Source organism: Thunnus thynnus, chromosome 7 (genome assembly GCF_963924715.1).
Source record: "Thunnus thynnus chromosome 7, fThuThy2.1, whole genome shotgun sequence".
Taxonomy (NCBI): domain Eukaryota; kingdom Metazoa; phylum Chordata; class Actinopteri; order Scombriformes; family Scombridae; genus Thunnus; species Thunnus thynnus.
The window spans coordinates 22,107,639-22,123,893 of NC_089523.1; the positions used below are offsets into that span (position 1 = coordinate 22,107,639).

Consider the following 16,255-nt stretch of genomic DNA (forward strand, 5'->3'; position numbering starts at 1 on the left):
TTGTGGGGATTTGTGTATTGTGATTGATTCATAAAACTTAACAAAGTGTGACAGTCTAGCCTGGATCTAGTATGGGGAATTGTATATCCAGAGCAACAGGTGTGCCATTTGTCAGCTCTATTATAGTCATTTCATGAGCAATTACCTCCCATTATGCATAAAGTGGCATATGGGGAAAGAGGAGGCTGTGTTTGTGACTTTCAATAAATAGATTTTGAGTGTGATTCTTGATTGCATTCTTGATTAATTATCACTTGCTATGTAATATTTTGTTATACAACAAGACATAAACAGAATTTGTTGAAATCAAATATTTCAATATTTTATTGCATTGGTAGGAAAATGCTCACATTCCTTTGATGAGCAACAATAGAAAGAAAAAAGGATGGTGTAACACTAAAACAATAAAAAAAAAACTTCAGCTTTGCCACCCTCCCTTTCTCAGCCTGGCCCCGTATAATTGTCACTCTGTTTTTTTGTTCCATTAAGTCATACAAAATAAAATAACCAGAACCAACAAGAGATTATTTTTGCAGTCTGTATCAAAGCAATTATAAAAATAAAAAGCTTTTAATTCCAAATCTTTGAATTTGCAATCAATTTTTCAAAGTCTACAAATCATAGAGAGCAACAAGTCCAAGCACAGAAGTATATATACTGTATTGCACCCAATACAAGCCTACATCCTCTGTTGTTTCCAATGCAACTACTGTATTTGTTCTGTGCAAATGTTGTTGGGCGATGCAACATCTACTGTATAAATTGGTGCATAGTCATGCTTGACATGTTCACAGGTAACATGCACGAAAACATAAATGTACAGTTAGAAATGGTTTTCAACTAAAATCCATCTCAGATTAAAAACAATGACAGGAATATTTACACACGACACAAATAAAGAAATACCACTGAAAAAAGAGGGAAGACTTACATTTGACCTTTGAAAAGTTGAACCCCATCTATTAAAATTAGCTGTTTGATTATTCTACACAGTCAAATGATACAAAGAAAGACATTCCCTCTCTGCTTAAACCCCAATTCTTCTTTTTTGCTTCATATTCAATGTACGCAGTTTGGACAGTACATCACAGGGACAAAGATAACAAGTATCTGTACAATCAGTCTAGGAAGCCATTTGGAGGGAATCGAAGTTCCCACGTACATTTACACATTAAGCAGAATATAGACAATACACTGCCCGACTAGAAAGACCATTCACTATTGAATAGTGGACATTTCATAAAGGAAATTCATGCTGTCAGATCCAACCATTATATGTTTGATTATATGTGATGTTCCACTTATATCATACAGACTATATCTTTTTCTAGTAATAACCCAGAAAAAGATTTATTTGACTGTTATAAGGGAAACCTAATGATCTGAGAACATGGGAACAAACAATGGCAAGTATTTATTTCCTTGATCTTCTGGCTTTTGGTGTAATTGAACATCATAAAGAATCACACATGATCATTAATCTCATTTTAGATTATGGTCAGGGCTATAGTCTGAGCAGAAAGTAAACCTCGGGCTCTGACGCAAAGTGGGACGAGTCTACAGGTGGAAGAGAGTCATCTGTATAGTAGCGATCTCCATAATGGTCCCCATTTCCATAACGTAATGATGTACAAGCTCCTTCAGGAAGTCCCCTGTCCTCCAGCTCGCCAAGATAGCCTGCTATGTAAGAACCAGTAGAGTGTCTGTTGGCTGGTGGATTCTGTGAGGCTGATTTATTTCTCAATACAACCCCACCAATGCTGGCTGTACTATTGACTACTACACCCACCCGAGGCTTTAGAGCCTCTTGCTGTCTTTCACGGGCACGGCTGTTGATGTGACGCACTCGGCTTTGACTCCGAGAGGATAGGCGACGGGTAAGGAGTGGAGGGGAATCATCTATATCCCTGGGAGCAGAGGGTGCTATGCTTGTTGACTGTGAGTGTGCCAGTGGGGATTTTGTTTCCTGATGCAACTGAGGAGGCTGGGGCCTAAATTTGTCACTGTCATCCCCCTCCAGACTGACCAGTTTACGTAGCTGTTCTGTAAGTGGATCACAAGACTGCGATTGGAAAGTTACTTCCCCCATGGTGCCCATCCTCTTTTGTTTTCTCATATGTGGAGTGATAAAACTTCGACTAATAATATGGTATTTGCTCTGGAAGTTGCATGATATATCCTCAGAAGTCAGGTCTCCCAGGGACTTGGACTTACATGGGCTGGGGGCTGTGGAATCTATGGTACCAGACTGGGGAGGAGTTGATAAAGGCCCTACATCCGAGTGTAGTGAAACTTTGGTTTCAGGCTTTGACTGGTGCCCAGTGTCAGTGAGGGAAACCTTTTGGTTCCATGACTGCTTCGGGTTTGTAGTATATGATTGTGTTTGACTTTGGCTGTGTAGCTGGGTGTTTCGAGGAGCTGTAGACTCTGATGAGGGTGTAATGCAATCAAAGTCCAGGTGGCTGTACACTGCATCAAAGTCTGAAGAAGGGGAGTATAGGCCTCTACTGGCAGATTGGCCAGGGAGACTTTCATAAGAGGAGAAACCATTGTGGAAGCACCTTTCCTGCTCCCTCTCCATCTGTCTATACCCTTGCCTATCTTGATGAGATCTGTTCAGGATCTGGCTACCACTATAGCTCTTCTGTTGTGTGTAGGACATGTTGAAGTCTCTGTTGTTAAAAGCTTCAGGATTGCTTTGAGGGATGGGGTAGCTGTTCTGACGCAGTGGACTAAGGTTGGAGGATCTAGAGTCAAACGGTCTATGGAAGGGAGAAAGCTGCGAATTGGACTGATGTTGGAGGTGGTTGGACAGCTGATAGGAAGGTTGATTCATTGGGGAGGGACACTCTGAAAATGGTACACTGGACGGATATGATGGGTACTGTTTTTGAGGATGATGGTATGGCAAAGTCTGTTTTTGTTGAGAGTATTTGGGAGTGGACTCATTGGCTTGGTAAATAGCATGGCGTTTAGTTGGACTTGTGAGCCCCTCCCATGGGTGGCCATGTCTTGGCGAGGTCAGCATCATCTCCAAAGGATCCTCATCAACATTTATCTCCACCTCTGCCAAAGCATTCCCAGCTGAGTCATGGAAATACTGCAAACAGTCATTGTTTACAGAGGAGCCCATGTGCCTTATAGAAGAACCTCTCTCTAGCTCCAGTATTGGTGTTGGTGGATCATACACCTCCTCATACACACTCTCCTCTGCCTCCTCAACTTCTTCACTTTCACCTCTCTTTCTGTGCATATCATCCCAGCCCACATTGTGCCCTTTCCCTAAACCCTGAACCGCCTTTGCTGGAGAGGAGCCCAAGCTGTTTGAGGGTGTGTCCTCCATAGTGTCTGCCTGAACATGGACTGTCTGTTTCTTCAAGTTGTACACTGATACAGGCAACAGCAACTCCTCATCCAGAATGGTGTACACCTCCTCAAGCTCAGCAGTTTCTGGGCTGGAGAGGAGGGCAGGAGCAGGCAGGCCTGCCTGGGAAATCTTGTGTGGTGAGTGGATTTCATGGTTTACATTACTTGTTTTTTGAGCTACCATTTGGGGACTTATCAGGTGTTTCTTGTTAGTAGATGCTGTGTTGGTCTTGAGAGGAGACCTCGAATCTGGCAGCACTTTAGGGGTGGTAGGCCTGAAGTTTGAGTGACAAGAAGGGGTATGATCATGGGATAACGTGAAATCGTTTTGGTCAACAGTGCTCTCAAACTGACCAATCAGAGCAGAAATAGAGCCACATGTGTCTTGCTCATTGCCTAAGGACACAGCATCAATGAGTCTGGAGATGGTGCTGTTGTGCAAAGAGCTGGGACTCTTCAAATCACAGTCTATACTGACAGGGGAAATAGGGGGCACAGAGGAAGGGGCAGAAGAGGAGGATGAGGAGACTGAAGGTGCAACTGTGAATGTTGTGCTGCTTGATGATGTTTCTGGTTTATCTGATCTTATCTGTTTGTTGGTGGAAAGTGAGCTGACACTATTTTTCTCTGTCTCTTTGAAGATAATCTTTGATTTGTTGACTCTATTGTCTTCTGACTGGTAATTGACATAGTCTTCTTCACTTCTTACTTCTCCTCCACCAATGACCATATAAGAAGCCTCCTCTGGTTGGCCAAGTTCTTTATTTTTGTTGATGTATGTCTTAGAAGGGGAAGAGATGCCTTGTTCAATAGAAGCTGATGATTTGATGAGAAGGTCCACAGAGGAAGACCTGGGCCTGTCGAAGGGGAATGTTCCTATGGACACAGATTATTGAACATACAGATTAGTAAAGATAGGATTATAAAAATACAATTTGATGTAGAACAAAAAGCCAACCAACAATTACATGACAACACTCCAGCCAATACAAGGCAATAGCAATACACAGACAAATGGATCACCAAGTACAACTGTGAAGGGGAAGCTGGAAAATGAGACTGTGGAGGAAGAATCCATGTTTGCGAACATCAGAATAGGAAAGAGATGGTCAAATGGGATTGGTTTGGTCAGATGGGATCAAATGACACAGCAATATATTTCTCAGACCACTTTCGAACAAAATACACTGGGTGGACGTAATACTGATATGTTTTTGAACGATGCAACCTTCAGACAATAGGTATTTTAGATTACCTGCAGGAATATCCTAGTCAGTTCTCTACTATAAAGAAGCACAACAAATGAAGATGGGACAGAAAAGGCATGTTAAGGTATCATGGAGAGTAGGTTGTAGTCTGTCAGTTTACATGGTTACTGCACATGAGTTTTTTAGATAGTTATAGCAGAACAAGTAAGCAAAGGAGTGAAATTAGAGTAGGTTGTAGTCTATCAGTTCACATGGTTACTGCACATGAGTTTTTAAGATAGTTGTAGCAGAACAAGTAAGCAAAGGAGTGAAATTAGAGAAGGAAACATCTAACATTATCAACATGAAAAGCAATTCAAGTCAAAATGCCGCTTTAAAAAATGTGAACTCCATTCATTTTATCACAAAAACAGTGGCACTTTTGTAATACAGTTTAAAGAAATTACATGAATAGCAACTCATTGTTATTATTAATGTAACATATTACTGTGGCTTGTTTTGTTTCAGTACTAGATAATGAATCATGAATCTAATGCAAATTAAACTGGCATGGATGTAATCTGGGTATAATCTGCATAATTCCAAAATACATGTGTGAATGTATTTCTTTGACTAGGTCAGTAAAATACCCACCAATGACGGTGTCTGCACCCATATCATGCTGTTCCTTGTCTGGGGAGCAGAGGGACAGCTGCCCTTGCAGAAGCCTGTCTAAGGGCATGGAGATAGGTCTGTGGGTGAGGGGGGCTCGGGGTTGGTAACGTTTTTCCACACCTCTTTCCTTCCCTGACATGCCCTCTCCTGCTGCCCCTGCACCTGTACCATTCTTGTGGTCTGACATCGAAGCCACTGACTCTGACAGCGCCATCTTGGTCTTCTTCCGACCCTTTGCTGGGGCACTGGCTGTGCGCCGCAGGAGGTGATCACTGATGGAGCGTTTCCGAAGGCCAGCGGAGGTTGTATCCACAGAGGACTTGGAAGAACGGTTAAACAAACCCCGGATACCTCGCAGTTGACTACCCTGAGGGCAGGAGGAGCAGAACAGCAAGGAAACAAGAAGTGAAAAAAGATATCAGCAAATAAAGTAAACTTCTGATATAGACCAAATATACATTTTCACACATTACAGTTTGAAGTTAATTTTCATTGAAACAATGAAATAGATATGCCATCTATTGAACTCAGTTTACAAGTGTTATAAATGCATGCTTTTACATGTATTGCCTATAGATGGCACCCTTACCCCTCAAATTATCACAGCAAACAATATGTAAGTAGCCATTATGGATTATGCAGGCATGCTTACATTGCACATTGTTCCATCTTTGTTGACAATGATACCACAACAGTTGAAAAAAATGTATTGTGAATAAAAATGACCTCATAAGTAAACTGTATGACTCAGTCGTTTAATGTCACACACAGACAAGTCAGTGCAAATACAGCTGAACACAAACTGCACTTATGCACTCATGCATTACTGTTTCATGCAAAACCACACAGAGCCTAGGTCACCAGGATACCTTGTTAGCTCCTAGAAAGTGCATTATGGTAAAGCTGGGGTTCAGGACTAGAGGGCTCCACTAGAAAGACAAAGGATTGTAGAGGCATAGCTTCAACGGATTGATATGTTGAGAAAAACATGTTTTTTCTGTTTACCTTCAAAACCATAATCTCATTTTCCAAAAGAGATTGCTACAGTGAACACCAGGAATGTACAGCACTCACCTTCCCATAGACATCGTGCACCGACACATGCACAAAGATGGAAGCCTCGGTCAGCCCCTCCAAGTAAACATGTCTGTAACCTGTTGTTAGTGATGAAGGGAGAAAGCATGTAAGAGAGAGAGTGAGTGGTAGAGAAAGATAACAACTGTCATCAGGCTGGTGATTGTGTAGTAGGTGCCTGGGGAGAGGGCATCAGGGGTTCAGGGACAACTCTGGTGGACAACAAAAATAACCTGCAAAGCCATAGGTCTTTTACTTTACAAATCAAACAAATGGCTCACTAGACAAAAGATAATGTGCCTTATAGCCATAGCACTGCTAAAGCCATCAGGAAAATTATGTGTTTAAGAGTGAGTGTGTATTGGTGAGTCTGTCCTTCCATTTGTGTTAAATAGAGGAACTATAAAGAGTCTAACTGGCAGTGACAAACTGTGTCCTCTGTTAAGTTCATCACATTCGTACAAAAAGTTCTTTGTGTCAGATATAAATGAAAACACTGAAGAATTCTGCACAGACCAGGCATAAGGCTGCTGAAGGCAACAGTCCGTTGACCAATAAAGTCCCGTCCAATAGGGTCATGGTCCCAGACAAGGAAGCGCACCAAAGCCACCTCAGCCATGTGGAGCGTAAAGGACAAGGTCTCCTCCCATACTGGATTAAAACCTGAGAAAAATACACACATATAGTTTATGCTCATTAGGATGTGTTTCATCAGTATCTCCATCAAGCACAGATGTAAATCATGCAAGACTACATGTGAATGTAAATCTAGCAAATTGTTAAATATGTCTGAAGTAGTAGTGTGTCAAATGATGTATTTCATGGATCAATGCCCTGCACAATAATCTTATAATACTGTTGGGCTCCCAGGGCTCCATAACCTTTCCCAGGGCTTTTCCCCTCCCCCTGCCAGATGCCCTCATCTATGGAGGCATGTTAGCAAACCCCTCTGTTCTGCTTCCTTCATGCCTCTAATTAATTAATCTGACTTTTGATCCCACCAGTGTTCCACAGCCAAAAGTGTGCAGCATCTGTGGCTGCAGCATTGTTTAATCTCTGCTGTTTTTTTTAAGGATTGATGGCAATAATTATTAGAAGTTGCTTTTTGTCTGTGTGCCATACATACAGTATGATATGATCAACCCATTTATCTAATCCTCGGTTAGGAAAGCTCATGTCTCAGAGATCAATCTGTTTTATATGGGCAAAAGGTCTGCAATATAATTTGTTGCCATTATTTAACTGTGATCAATAAAATGTTACATCAGTAGGCCTTTTTTCCACAGCAGACATTTTAACTTGTCACAGTAGGAAAAGCACAGGTGTTACTAATAACATTAATGATGACTACGTTCTACAATATTCCAGGACCCTTAAACTGAAGCAGATAAATGGAATTCAGCCATCATTCATTTTATTGAGCTTTTCCTACTGTGTCTTGTCAAAATTTCATCTGTGAAAAGGGCCAATTCTTAAAATACAATAACAGTACTTAATGTAAAGATGATACAATTGAAGAAATCTGATCTCCTCTACAACAGTTATATTTGACTAAACTATGCAGGCCTGGCTAGATGTGACATGAAATACTCAACATCTCACCAAAGGGAACTCATCAGTCAAAGTAAAATTTGTAGGCAAGTTAGGAAGCTGAGAAGGGGGGATGCTGATCAGATAATATAGTTCTACAAATTTAGAGTAGTTTCTGGCCATTTTCTGTTATGTGAAATGACATTCAATAGTTCAGTGTGTGTACAGTATTTTGATATTGTTCAAGTCGATGTGTGTGTGTCTAACCATTGTCATCGACAACTCTTGTCTGTTCCTTGCAGCAATCAACTGGCAGACCGATGATCTCCACTTCAACAAACGGATCAATAATCTGATAGAGAAGGAAGGGCAGTGAGATGATAAAATGGCAATACAATTCTGTTATATTACGTTACATTAAATTAATTTGGCAGTCATTATTGTTATGTTTTGTTGTAGTTGTTTTTGGAATTAAGTAAATGTCAAAACATTTAAAATTGTATGTCATGCCACTGAATATATCTCCTCTGAGGACCCTATCTTGGTTGAACATATCTGAGTAGTCAAGTGTAACAGTGCATGTTTGTAGTTTTGTGTGTGAGAGAGACACAGAGTTCAGTGTGTTTGTACCTCTCCACGGTCCCCCAGCATGGAATCTGGTGGTTTGGGCAACTGCTGTCCGCTAATGATCTTGAGGATGAGCTGTTTCTTGGGGTAAGCTGGAAGTGGGTCATCACTAAATGGGTTGAAGGAGCCTGGAGGGAATGAAAGACAGCAGAGCAAGAACTTTGATTTATGTCATCACTTAATTCAAAAAATCTAAGCCCTCTCTAATCGCTGCGTTTGTTCCGGTTTCCAAATATTTATACACAGAATGTGCACAGGAAAAAATAGCAGATAAACTCTCATTTCTGCAACTGACTATATGACTATATGAACTATATGGACTTTGCTAAATTTATATTCAAATCTATCACATGTGAAGCCTGCCTGGGGAAAAATGCATCCATCCTTCTGCTTTTCTGTGTAGCTTACTCCTTAGTTGGATAATTCATATCACAACAAATAACAGGATATCAATTTTGTAGAATCATGAGGATGGTATCATTTTTATGAATTCAGGAAGTGCAGAAAAATATATTCAAGCTCACTTCCCAATGGAATCCCAATGAGAGCAAACATTGCATTCAAGGAAAATATGGTGTGATGCTCTAGTTATCTCTTATTTCTTTTTCATGTAATTGTGCACAGATATGTTTTGAATATTTTACTCAATAAAAACATATATTGGCTCAGTGCAGCAAGCAGACACAGGCTATATATGCAGGCATGTTCTTAGTTTGATGGTAAATCAAAAGTTTGAGAGGTTAATCATAGATTGAGTAACACGTTTTATATTTTAACTAAACAGTTCTTATATTTTTTATTTTACTATTTCAACTACATAACAATATCAAATGGTATATATATTTCATATTTCAATATCAATGGTATGTATATTTCATTTCATGGTAAAGATCAAAAGCAAGATTATCTAATTCTGTGATGTAACTTTTACATTTAAAATCCCCTTATCCAATGTATATATTTTCCAGTATAGTTGTATTCCTACATATGACCAGAGCTATCCCTGAGCTTATAACTTGCTATTGTTTCATAGATCCAATCACAAAAAATATGCTCATCAGTGTTTATTTGCATGAACAAGCACTTTTTTGCATGCATGTATTTGTGCTTATTTGTGTGCATGCAGTATATTTGTTGTAGTACCTTTACACATGGGAGGGGGCTTGAGGACGTACCCAATACCTCCATTCACCATGAACTTGGCTCTGTTGAGCTGCATCATTCTGCCCTCCGTCTGGTAGTTAAGGGCCACTAAAAGAGAAAAAAAATGTTTAGTTGCTAAATGTCACTTAAGCTCTACTCAGATAATACATTCAAATTCAAATAAGCTTTATTAGCATGACAGATCAGAAACTCATGTTGCCAAAGCAGTGCAGAAAATTATTAATATTGACAGATGATTTGCAATAAATATACAATAATATACAAACATCAAAAATCATATGCAATATAATAAAATGCATTTTAAAGGCACATTTGCTACAGAGCTACAGAGCTTGTTTCTCTTAGAGTATGACAACATTTAACATATTTTGCAGCTATTACTGCCTGGCCTCCCTGGGTAGCCTGTTCTGCCTGTGACCGCCTGTTCCTATGGCCAGGCTGTGTCCATTCACTGACTCAGTTATCATCTAGATATTGGTGCAGTACAAATAAACTAAAAATGAGACTGATTCTTCACTCTCCTAGTCATTATTTTTGCATTTATAAAATATTCCTCTTTGGTTTGTCCATTATTTTTTCTTTGTTAAAGGAAGGAACAAGCCTGCGTATCTATGTAACCTTGAAACCTTAATTAGTGAAAACAGATTAGCAAGAAAATAAGTGAAGAAAAAATGGAAAGAAAAAAGAAATAAATCACAAACATCTTCAAATGTAATCCAGCTCAGAGTTTGGCATTTGTTTATCTTTTCATATATTTTTGCAAACCTACTGTGATAATTTCTTAAAAATGTTAAGAGACCAATATGCCTAAACTTAACTGAATGAAGCTAAATTGAATTGGTTGGGACAGGCAGGGATTCCTCGGATCTTGGATTGTTCGACTCTGTTCAGTTCCAGTGCGGATGAATACATTTAGTTCCAACCCTTTTTTTAACTCACCCATCTTATTTTTATTTATTTATGTATTTCTGCTTAATCCTCACAAATTCCTGTTCCAACTGTAACCCTATAAATACACTCACAGACACACAATCACAATCACACACGCAATGCTGCACAACTGAGCTCACACTCTTACCCATTAGGCCCTGCACAGATGACTAAATCAGGACACTAGCACACCACAGAGTGTGATATGCATAAATGGAGTGTGTGATGAAGTATGTTTGTGTGTATGCAGTGTCAATTAATGATGGGGTATGTGACTTAAAGGAGGGCACCTGGTGTTTTCATTAAAAGACAAGCTCCACACGAGTCAAAAGCTTTGAGCGACAGACAACGGTCTTACCCAACTGACAGCCCACATTCCAGTAAAACTGGGGATTGAAATTGGACGAGTCAATGCGATAGGCTGAGGGATAAATCCGTGACAGTTGCCTCTGGTTGAACGCCAGGAACTCTTCAGCTCTGTGATTGACCATAGATTGGGCTCTGGTCTCACTAAATGACAGAACATCACCTGGAGTACCTGAAGAGGAACATTGGTTAGGCATGAGTAAATGTCTTGAAAGGAAATATTGCAATCCGCCTATTTGCTTGTGTGTGCACAGTTATAGCTTAATGTTTCACCTTCATTCAGACACTCCTGTGAAGCAACAGAGTTGGTGAACACCACCAGGTTTGACAGATCTCTACTCAGTTTCATCGTCTTCCTCTTCCTTCCACCCCTAAAACAATTGCCAGATGACAGAGGACAATTGCAAGAAAGGACAGAGGAGAGTGAGTGAGATCATGTATGTATACATGAGACCAGTCAAGTAAGACAGATATGAAGTAAGCCATGCACATACACATATACCCATTCAAGCATTTACATTGGCAAAAGCACAGCAGGCGAGAAAGGAATGTCCATCAGCGAGGCAGCTTGCAAACGGCAGGAAAGAGCATCAAAGCAAAAAGCTTAATAGGGACCAGAGCGCATGCAGTGCAGCAAGACTCACACACACTCACTTACAACTACACATACACAAAGTCATGCACACGCAATCTTGCATGGGAACATCCAGTCACATAGACGCATGCTTGCAGGAATCTGTATTGTGACAGTTTTCAGGGACATGCATATATGAATATGCAACCAGGAACAGATAATGGAGGAACAAAGAGAGAGACAAAGGCCTGGTACACAGAAACCGACTAAAGGACGGGAAAAAGATAGCTGAATTTCCATACTTCTTGCCCAGTGATCACACACAAAGAAAAAGGAAAAAGGAGACAGAGCTGCTCAAAGAATGTGTGTGAAAGAGAATTGGGCTGTGCTCAAGTTGCTATGGTCTCAATTCGATTTTTTTCCCCCTCATTTGTGAATCAGATCTGTATTTTAAAACCATAGCATGAAGAGAGAAAAAAACACTTTGAAGTCTGATTTTGGCCACTTTTATATGTGGTCCTAAATGTCACAAATGTCTTATTTGTGGTAATGGAATGTCTATCTGAACACTGATATCCGAGCTTATGTGGCATTTATGTCGTTAGAATGAAACATTTGTCTTAATTCCATGCTGGCGTACTGGAGGAAAGATGGAAGACAACTACAGTGGAGGTTTTCAGCAGAGGAACAGTGAAGTGGAACATTTGAGATGCATAGAAGCGAAACTCAAAGTGACATGGGAAGCAATGGAAAGTACATTTACTCAAGTACAGTACTTGTGTACAATTTCAAGGTACTTGAGTATCTACATTTGATGCTACATTATATTTATACTTTTTTTGTACTTTTAACTCCACTGCATTCATATCACAGCCAGAGATACAGTTCCAACTAAGAATTTAAAAAATAATTAATAAAAAAATAAAAAATAATTTAATAAAACATGATACATTGTTGTAGATTAAACCACCTATAAATAAAGAAGTTAAAATTAGCTCCACTTTGAGCAACTACAACTTACAATTTACAATTTACAAGTTAATACATCAACAATAATGATGTAATAATATAATAACTCTGATAGGGGGCATTCTATATAATTTACTTTTGCTTCAATTTTATTCTGTTGCCAGAACTTCTGTACTATTACTAAATAGAATGCAGGAGTTTTGACTGTAATGGAGAATTATTTATAATGCTGTATTGCTACTTTTGCTAAATCAATTATCTGAATATTTTTTCCACCACCGATCACAGGAAAATGTCTTTAATATCAAAACAAAGACTAAAACTACCTTTAAAGAATGTGAATCTTTAACAAAAGAAGCAATAACATGTTCTTTTCAGACATATTTATACAATACACCAAGCTATGAGCCAGTGGAGCTTCGTGACGACACCATATGCAATGCCTCTAGTCATAGCCTCAATTTCACTCATCACAGGTGTTCTGTCTTTGGTCTTTTGCACTTGTGAGTCATTTCAGGAAAGTGATTTGCTACAATAAAAAATATCATGTGAACAGAAAAAAATAAAAAATCTGGTCTGAGCATGAAGTCATAATTGTATAATTAAGCAAGATTTGCAGAGTGAACGTAGCCTTGGACTTAAAGAAAAGTATAGAAGTAATGATTATTGACTTTCCTGATGTCTTTTATCTGACAGATTATAGATTTTACATGAAAGGAGAAGAAGTCAAAACCAGTCTTCTCCTCCTCCCCTATAAGTGGTGGCTATAGGCTTGAAGTCCAGAATTATTTTCCTCACTCAAACATAAAAGATTACTGAGCAAGCTTTAGCTGTATGCATGGCACTACTGATGCTTTGAATTGTTTAACGCTCCCAGCAGTCAGCAACTATCAAAGCTCTCATTTGTCAGGGAGTGTCAGTGTTGTGGTGAGGTAGGTCAAAGGTCACCTGTTGAACTGTCCTCCAGCTTCCCTCCCAGACCTCTCCTGACTGTCCTCCTCCTTGTCCACACTTTGGCATGTCAGCCTGGATTTGGAGTGCCTCTGGACAATGAACAGACATATACATGACTATATTAACAAACACAGAAGTAGCACTGCAAAGACAGATTGCTTTACTATTTTGTTCTATTTTTCTATTTTTGGCACATTGAAAAGCAGAAAAACAGTGTTTATATTCTTGTTGCAGGTTACTCTCAAGTTCAGTTCTGATAAATGTGTTCAATACACATCATACATGATACCACCCACACACAAACTTGCAGTATATGGGTTCTTTAGTGGGCAGAGGTTGCTGATAGTGTGTTTTTCACAAATTGTATGTGTTTCATAGATGTGTGATTCATAGTGTTGTTATTGTAGTAGCAGTTTGTGAGTTTATGCATGTCGGTGGGTGTTTTAGGTATAGCTTATGTAATTCTAGCGAGTGTGTATTTTGTGAAGTGTATTCTTCTTCAAGAGAAGCAACATCTCTATTAGAGCTAAAGTGGAGTTGAGAAGAGGATGAGGGTCGCAGTAATTACAGGGTTTAGGCTGCTTGCCAGCAGATTACATGCACCCATGCATGCACACATATACACACACACACACACACACACACGTGGGAGGATGCATAATGTGCAAAGACAGAGGCATAAAAGAATGAAGAGGAGATGTAAGCGGGTAAACAGAGGAGGGGACACAGTGCACAATGAAAGGTAAAAGAGAAGCAAATGGATAGAGGAAGAGAGTCAGTGGAGAGTGGGGAATAACTAGACTGAGAAATTAGAATATGTAGAGAGAAAACAAAACCAAATAACCATTCATACAACATTGATGCACAAACCCATTTTTTACCAAATTAAAAAAAAACCTAAAATGAATAATATATTGGCTTGATGCTAACTGTATCACAAAAGAGAACCCGAGGGACTAGAAACCATCTTGATCAGATGCACTATAAGCATTTCTCCCTGGGTCTACACCACTAGCAGGTTTCTGGAGGACAAACATACCTTAGAGGAGATCTAAATCAGGACATCACATGCTTTTGATCCACATGCATAATTCACAGAATGTGCATAACACATGCATTCTCTGCATTGATCAGCTGTGTGGAATTGCAAGTTAAATATAGCAGTCTTAATTATGACCCTGCTGACTGAAGATAACTCTACAAAAGGTGCAATATATCTAAATTTTCTATCTGTGACTTTATGGAGGCAGGTTTCTGTTTCGCTTCCCATTAGTGACACTAATCGCTCTCTTAATCTTACAAAGATATCACACCCTTGTCTCTATTGTTTGAAAAATATACTTAATGGGCAGTTTATTACGTACACCTTGCTGTACAGTAGTCTTTTAAGAGCCCTGACACACTAAGTGAACATCGGCCATCATTGAGATGTCATTGCTGTCCTCTACTTGTAACATTTTGTGATGTTTCCAGCACCGTTGGCTCTAGTCTGCTCTGTCATGGTCATTTAGCTGATTGAGAATGTAACAGTAAATTGTGACAGAGTTCTGTCTGACTGTTCAGCAGAGAGAAACAGTGAATCAGTTCAGATGAGTAAAGAATGTGTAAAATATTGTCCAATAAAAAATGTCTGAAGAAGGAAACTTCCTCAAGGTCTGTTATCCCTGTGGTTTGAAGTATCAAATTATTTCATTACCAACCAATCTGAAGCCGAACACAAATTTCCCATTTGAGAACCCACAAATAGATCAAAAATCAAGCAAAAAATAGCATCCTCTCTTTCGATGCACCTCACCTTCTGTTTGAGCGTCGTGATGAAGGATCTGCTCTGGGATTTCTTCAGTACCCCTTTGGAGCTCTAGATACAAGGAGAACACACTCAGAGACTCTTTTACATGTGTATTTGTGTGTGCTTGTTTACACTCGTGTGTGGAGCATTTGGTGTGAATCTAATAACATCCACATTAGCACCCAGTGAGTCACTTAAACCCGAAAGCTCAGTAGCTGGAGGGTCTGCAACAGACATCAGCCAATAAACCACAGCACAGCTGAAAAGGAGAGTGGGGGAGACATAAGAAAAGGAGAGACGGAGAAAGAAGACAAATTATAGTAAGGAAGAGCATGACAGAAAAAGCTGTGGAGACAGAATGAGGTAAAGGGAATCACCAGCAAAGCAGGAGTAGAAGAAACAGAATAGGAAACCCTGATACACACCACCCACTGTGGGTGTTGGGAAACGGCTGTCAGGAAACTGAAGCTTCTAAAAATAGCACAAGATACAAGCAGGGAAATTAAATATTAAGTAACACTGCAGACATTTAGTTTCTCATCACTTTAGGTCTGTTTTGACATGTTTTAGATGAAACACCGCCCATGCATGTGGAAATAGGGCAGTCCCTGCAGAGTGGCCTGAGGAGGTGCTGCTTGTCTGTGCATTGTTTGTGTGTTCAGAGGGTGTGTTTGACCTGTGGGTGGTGTAGTAACTGGTCTTTATTTTTTCCCTCCATGACTAATACCATGGCCTAGTTTTTATCCCCCCTCTCCTCTCTTTCTTCTCTTCATCTGTTGATGTGTATTACTCTGCTGCATATGCATCTCTACACATCGCCTTGGGGCTGTACCTGCCGCAGGTTCTTCTGCAGGCCCTGGTGCGTGGCTCGGAGCAGGGCTCTGATGCTGAAACTGTCCGTATCTTCCTTGTCTCCAATGCGAGATTCCTTCAGCAGAGAGTCCAGTTTCTTTCTGATGTGAGACTCCACCTGGTGATGACCATTACCCTGTGTGAAAGCAAATGAGAGTAGAGTTAGAGAAAGGCAAGGAAGCAAGAGACACATGGAGG

At 39.8% G+C, this 16,255-nt stretch overlaps 1 protein-coding gene across 4 annotated transcripts in view; it reads right to left on the reverse strand.

Annotated features, from left to right (window-relative positions):
- Positions 1 to 273: 273 nt before the first annotated feature.
- plch1 (phospholipase C, eta 1) overlaps positions 274 to 16,255 on the reverse strand; it is a 66,039-nt gene continuing 50,057 nt past the window's right edge. For 3 of the 4 annotated variants that reach the window (XM_067594958.1, XM_067594959.1, XM_067594961.1), the window contains 13 exons: positions 16,038 to 16,193; positions 15,212 to 15,274; positions 13,411 to 13,505; positions 11,193 to 11,290; positions 10,912 to 11,091; positions 9,603 to 9,710; positions 8,463 to 8,587; positions 8,100 to 8,184; positions 6,819 to 6,965; positions 6,303 to 6,382; positions 6,098 to 6,157; positions 5,208 to 5,595; positions 274 to 4,242 (listed from right to left, as the gene is read on the reverse strand). In XM_067594958.1, the coding sequence (XP_067451059.1) occupies positions 1,505 to 4,242; positions 5,208 to 5,595; positions 6,098 to 6,157; positions 6,303 to 6,382; positions 6,819 to 6,965; positions 8,100 to 8,184; positions 8,463 to 8,587; positions 9,603 to 9,710; positions 10,912 to 11,091; positions 11,193 to 11,290; positions 13,411 to 13,505; positions 15,212 to 15,274; positions 16,038 to 16,193 (4,323 nt within the window). In that variant the 3' untranslated portion in view covers positions 274 to 1,504. The remainder of the gene's footprint in view (positions 4,243 to 5,207; positions 5,596 to 6,097; positions 6,158 to 6,302; positions 6,383 to 6,818; positions 6,966 to 8,099; positions 8,185 to 8,462; positions 8,588 to 9,602; positions 9,711 to 10,911; positions 11,092 to 11,192; positions 11,291 to 13,410; positions 13,506 to 15,211; positions 15,275 to 16,037; positions 16,194 to 16,255) is intronic. The other variant, XM_067594960.1, reaches the window with a different exon arrangement.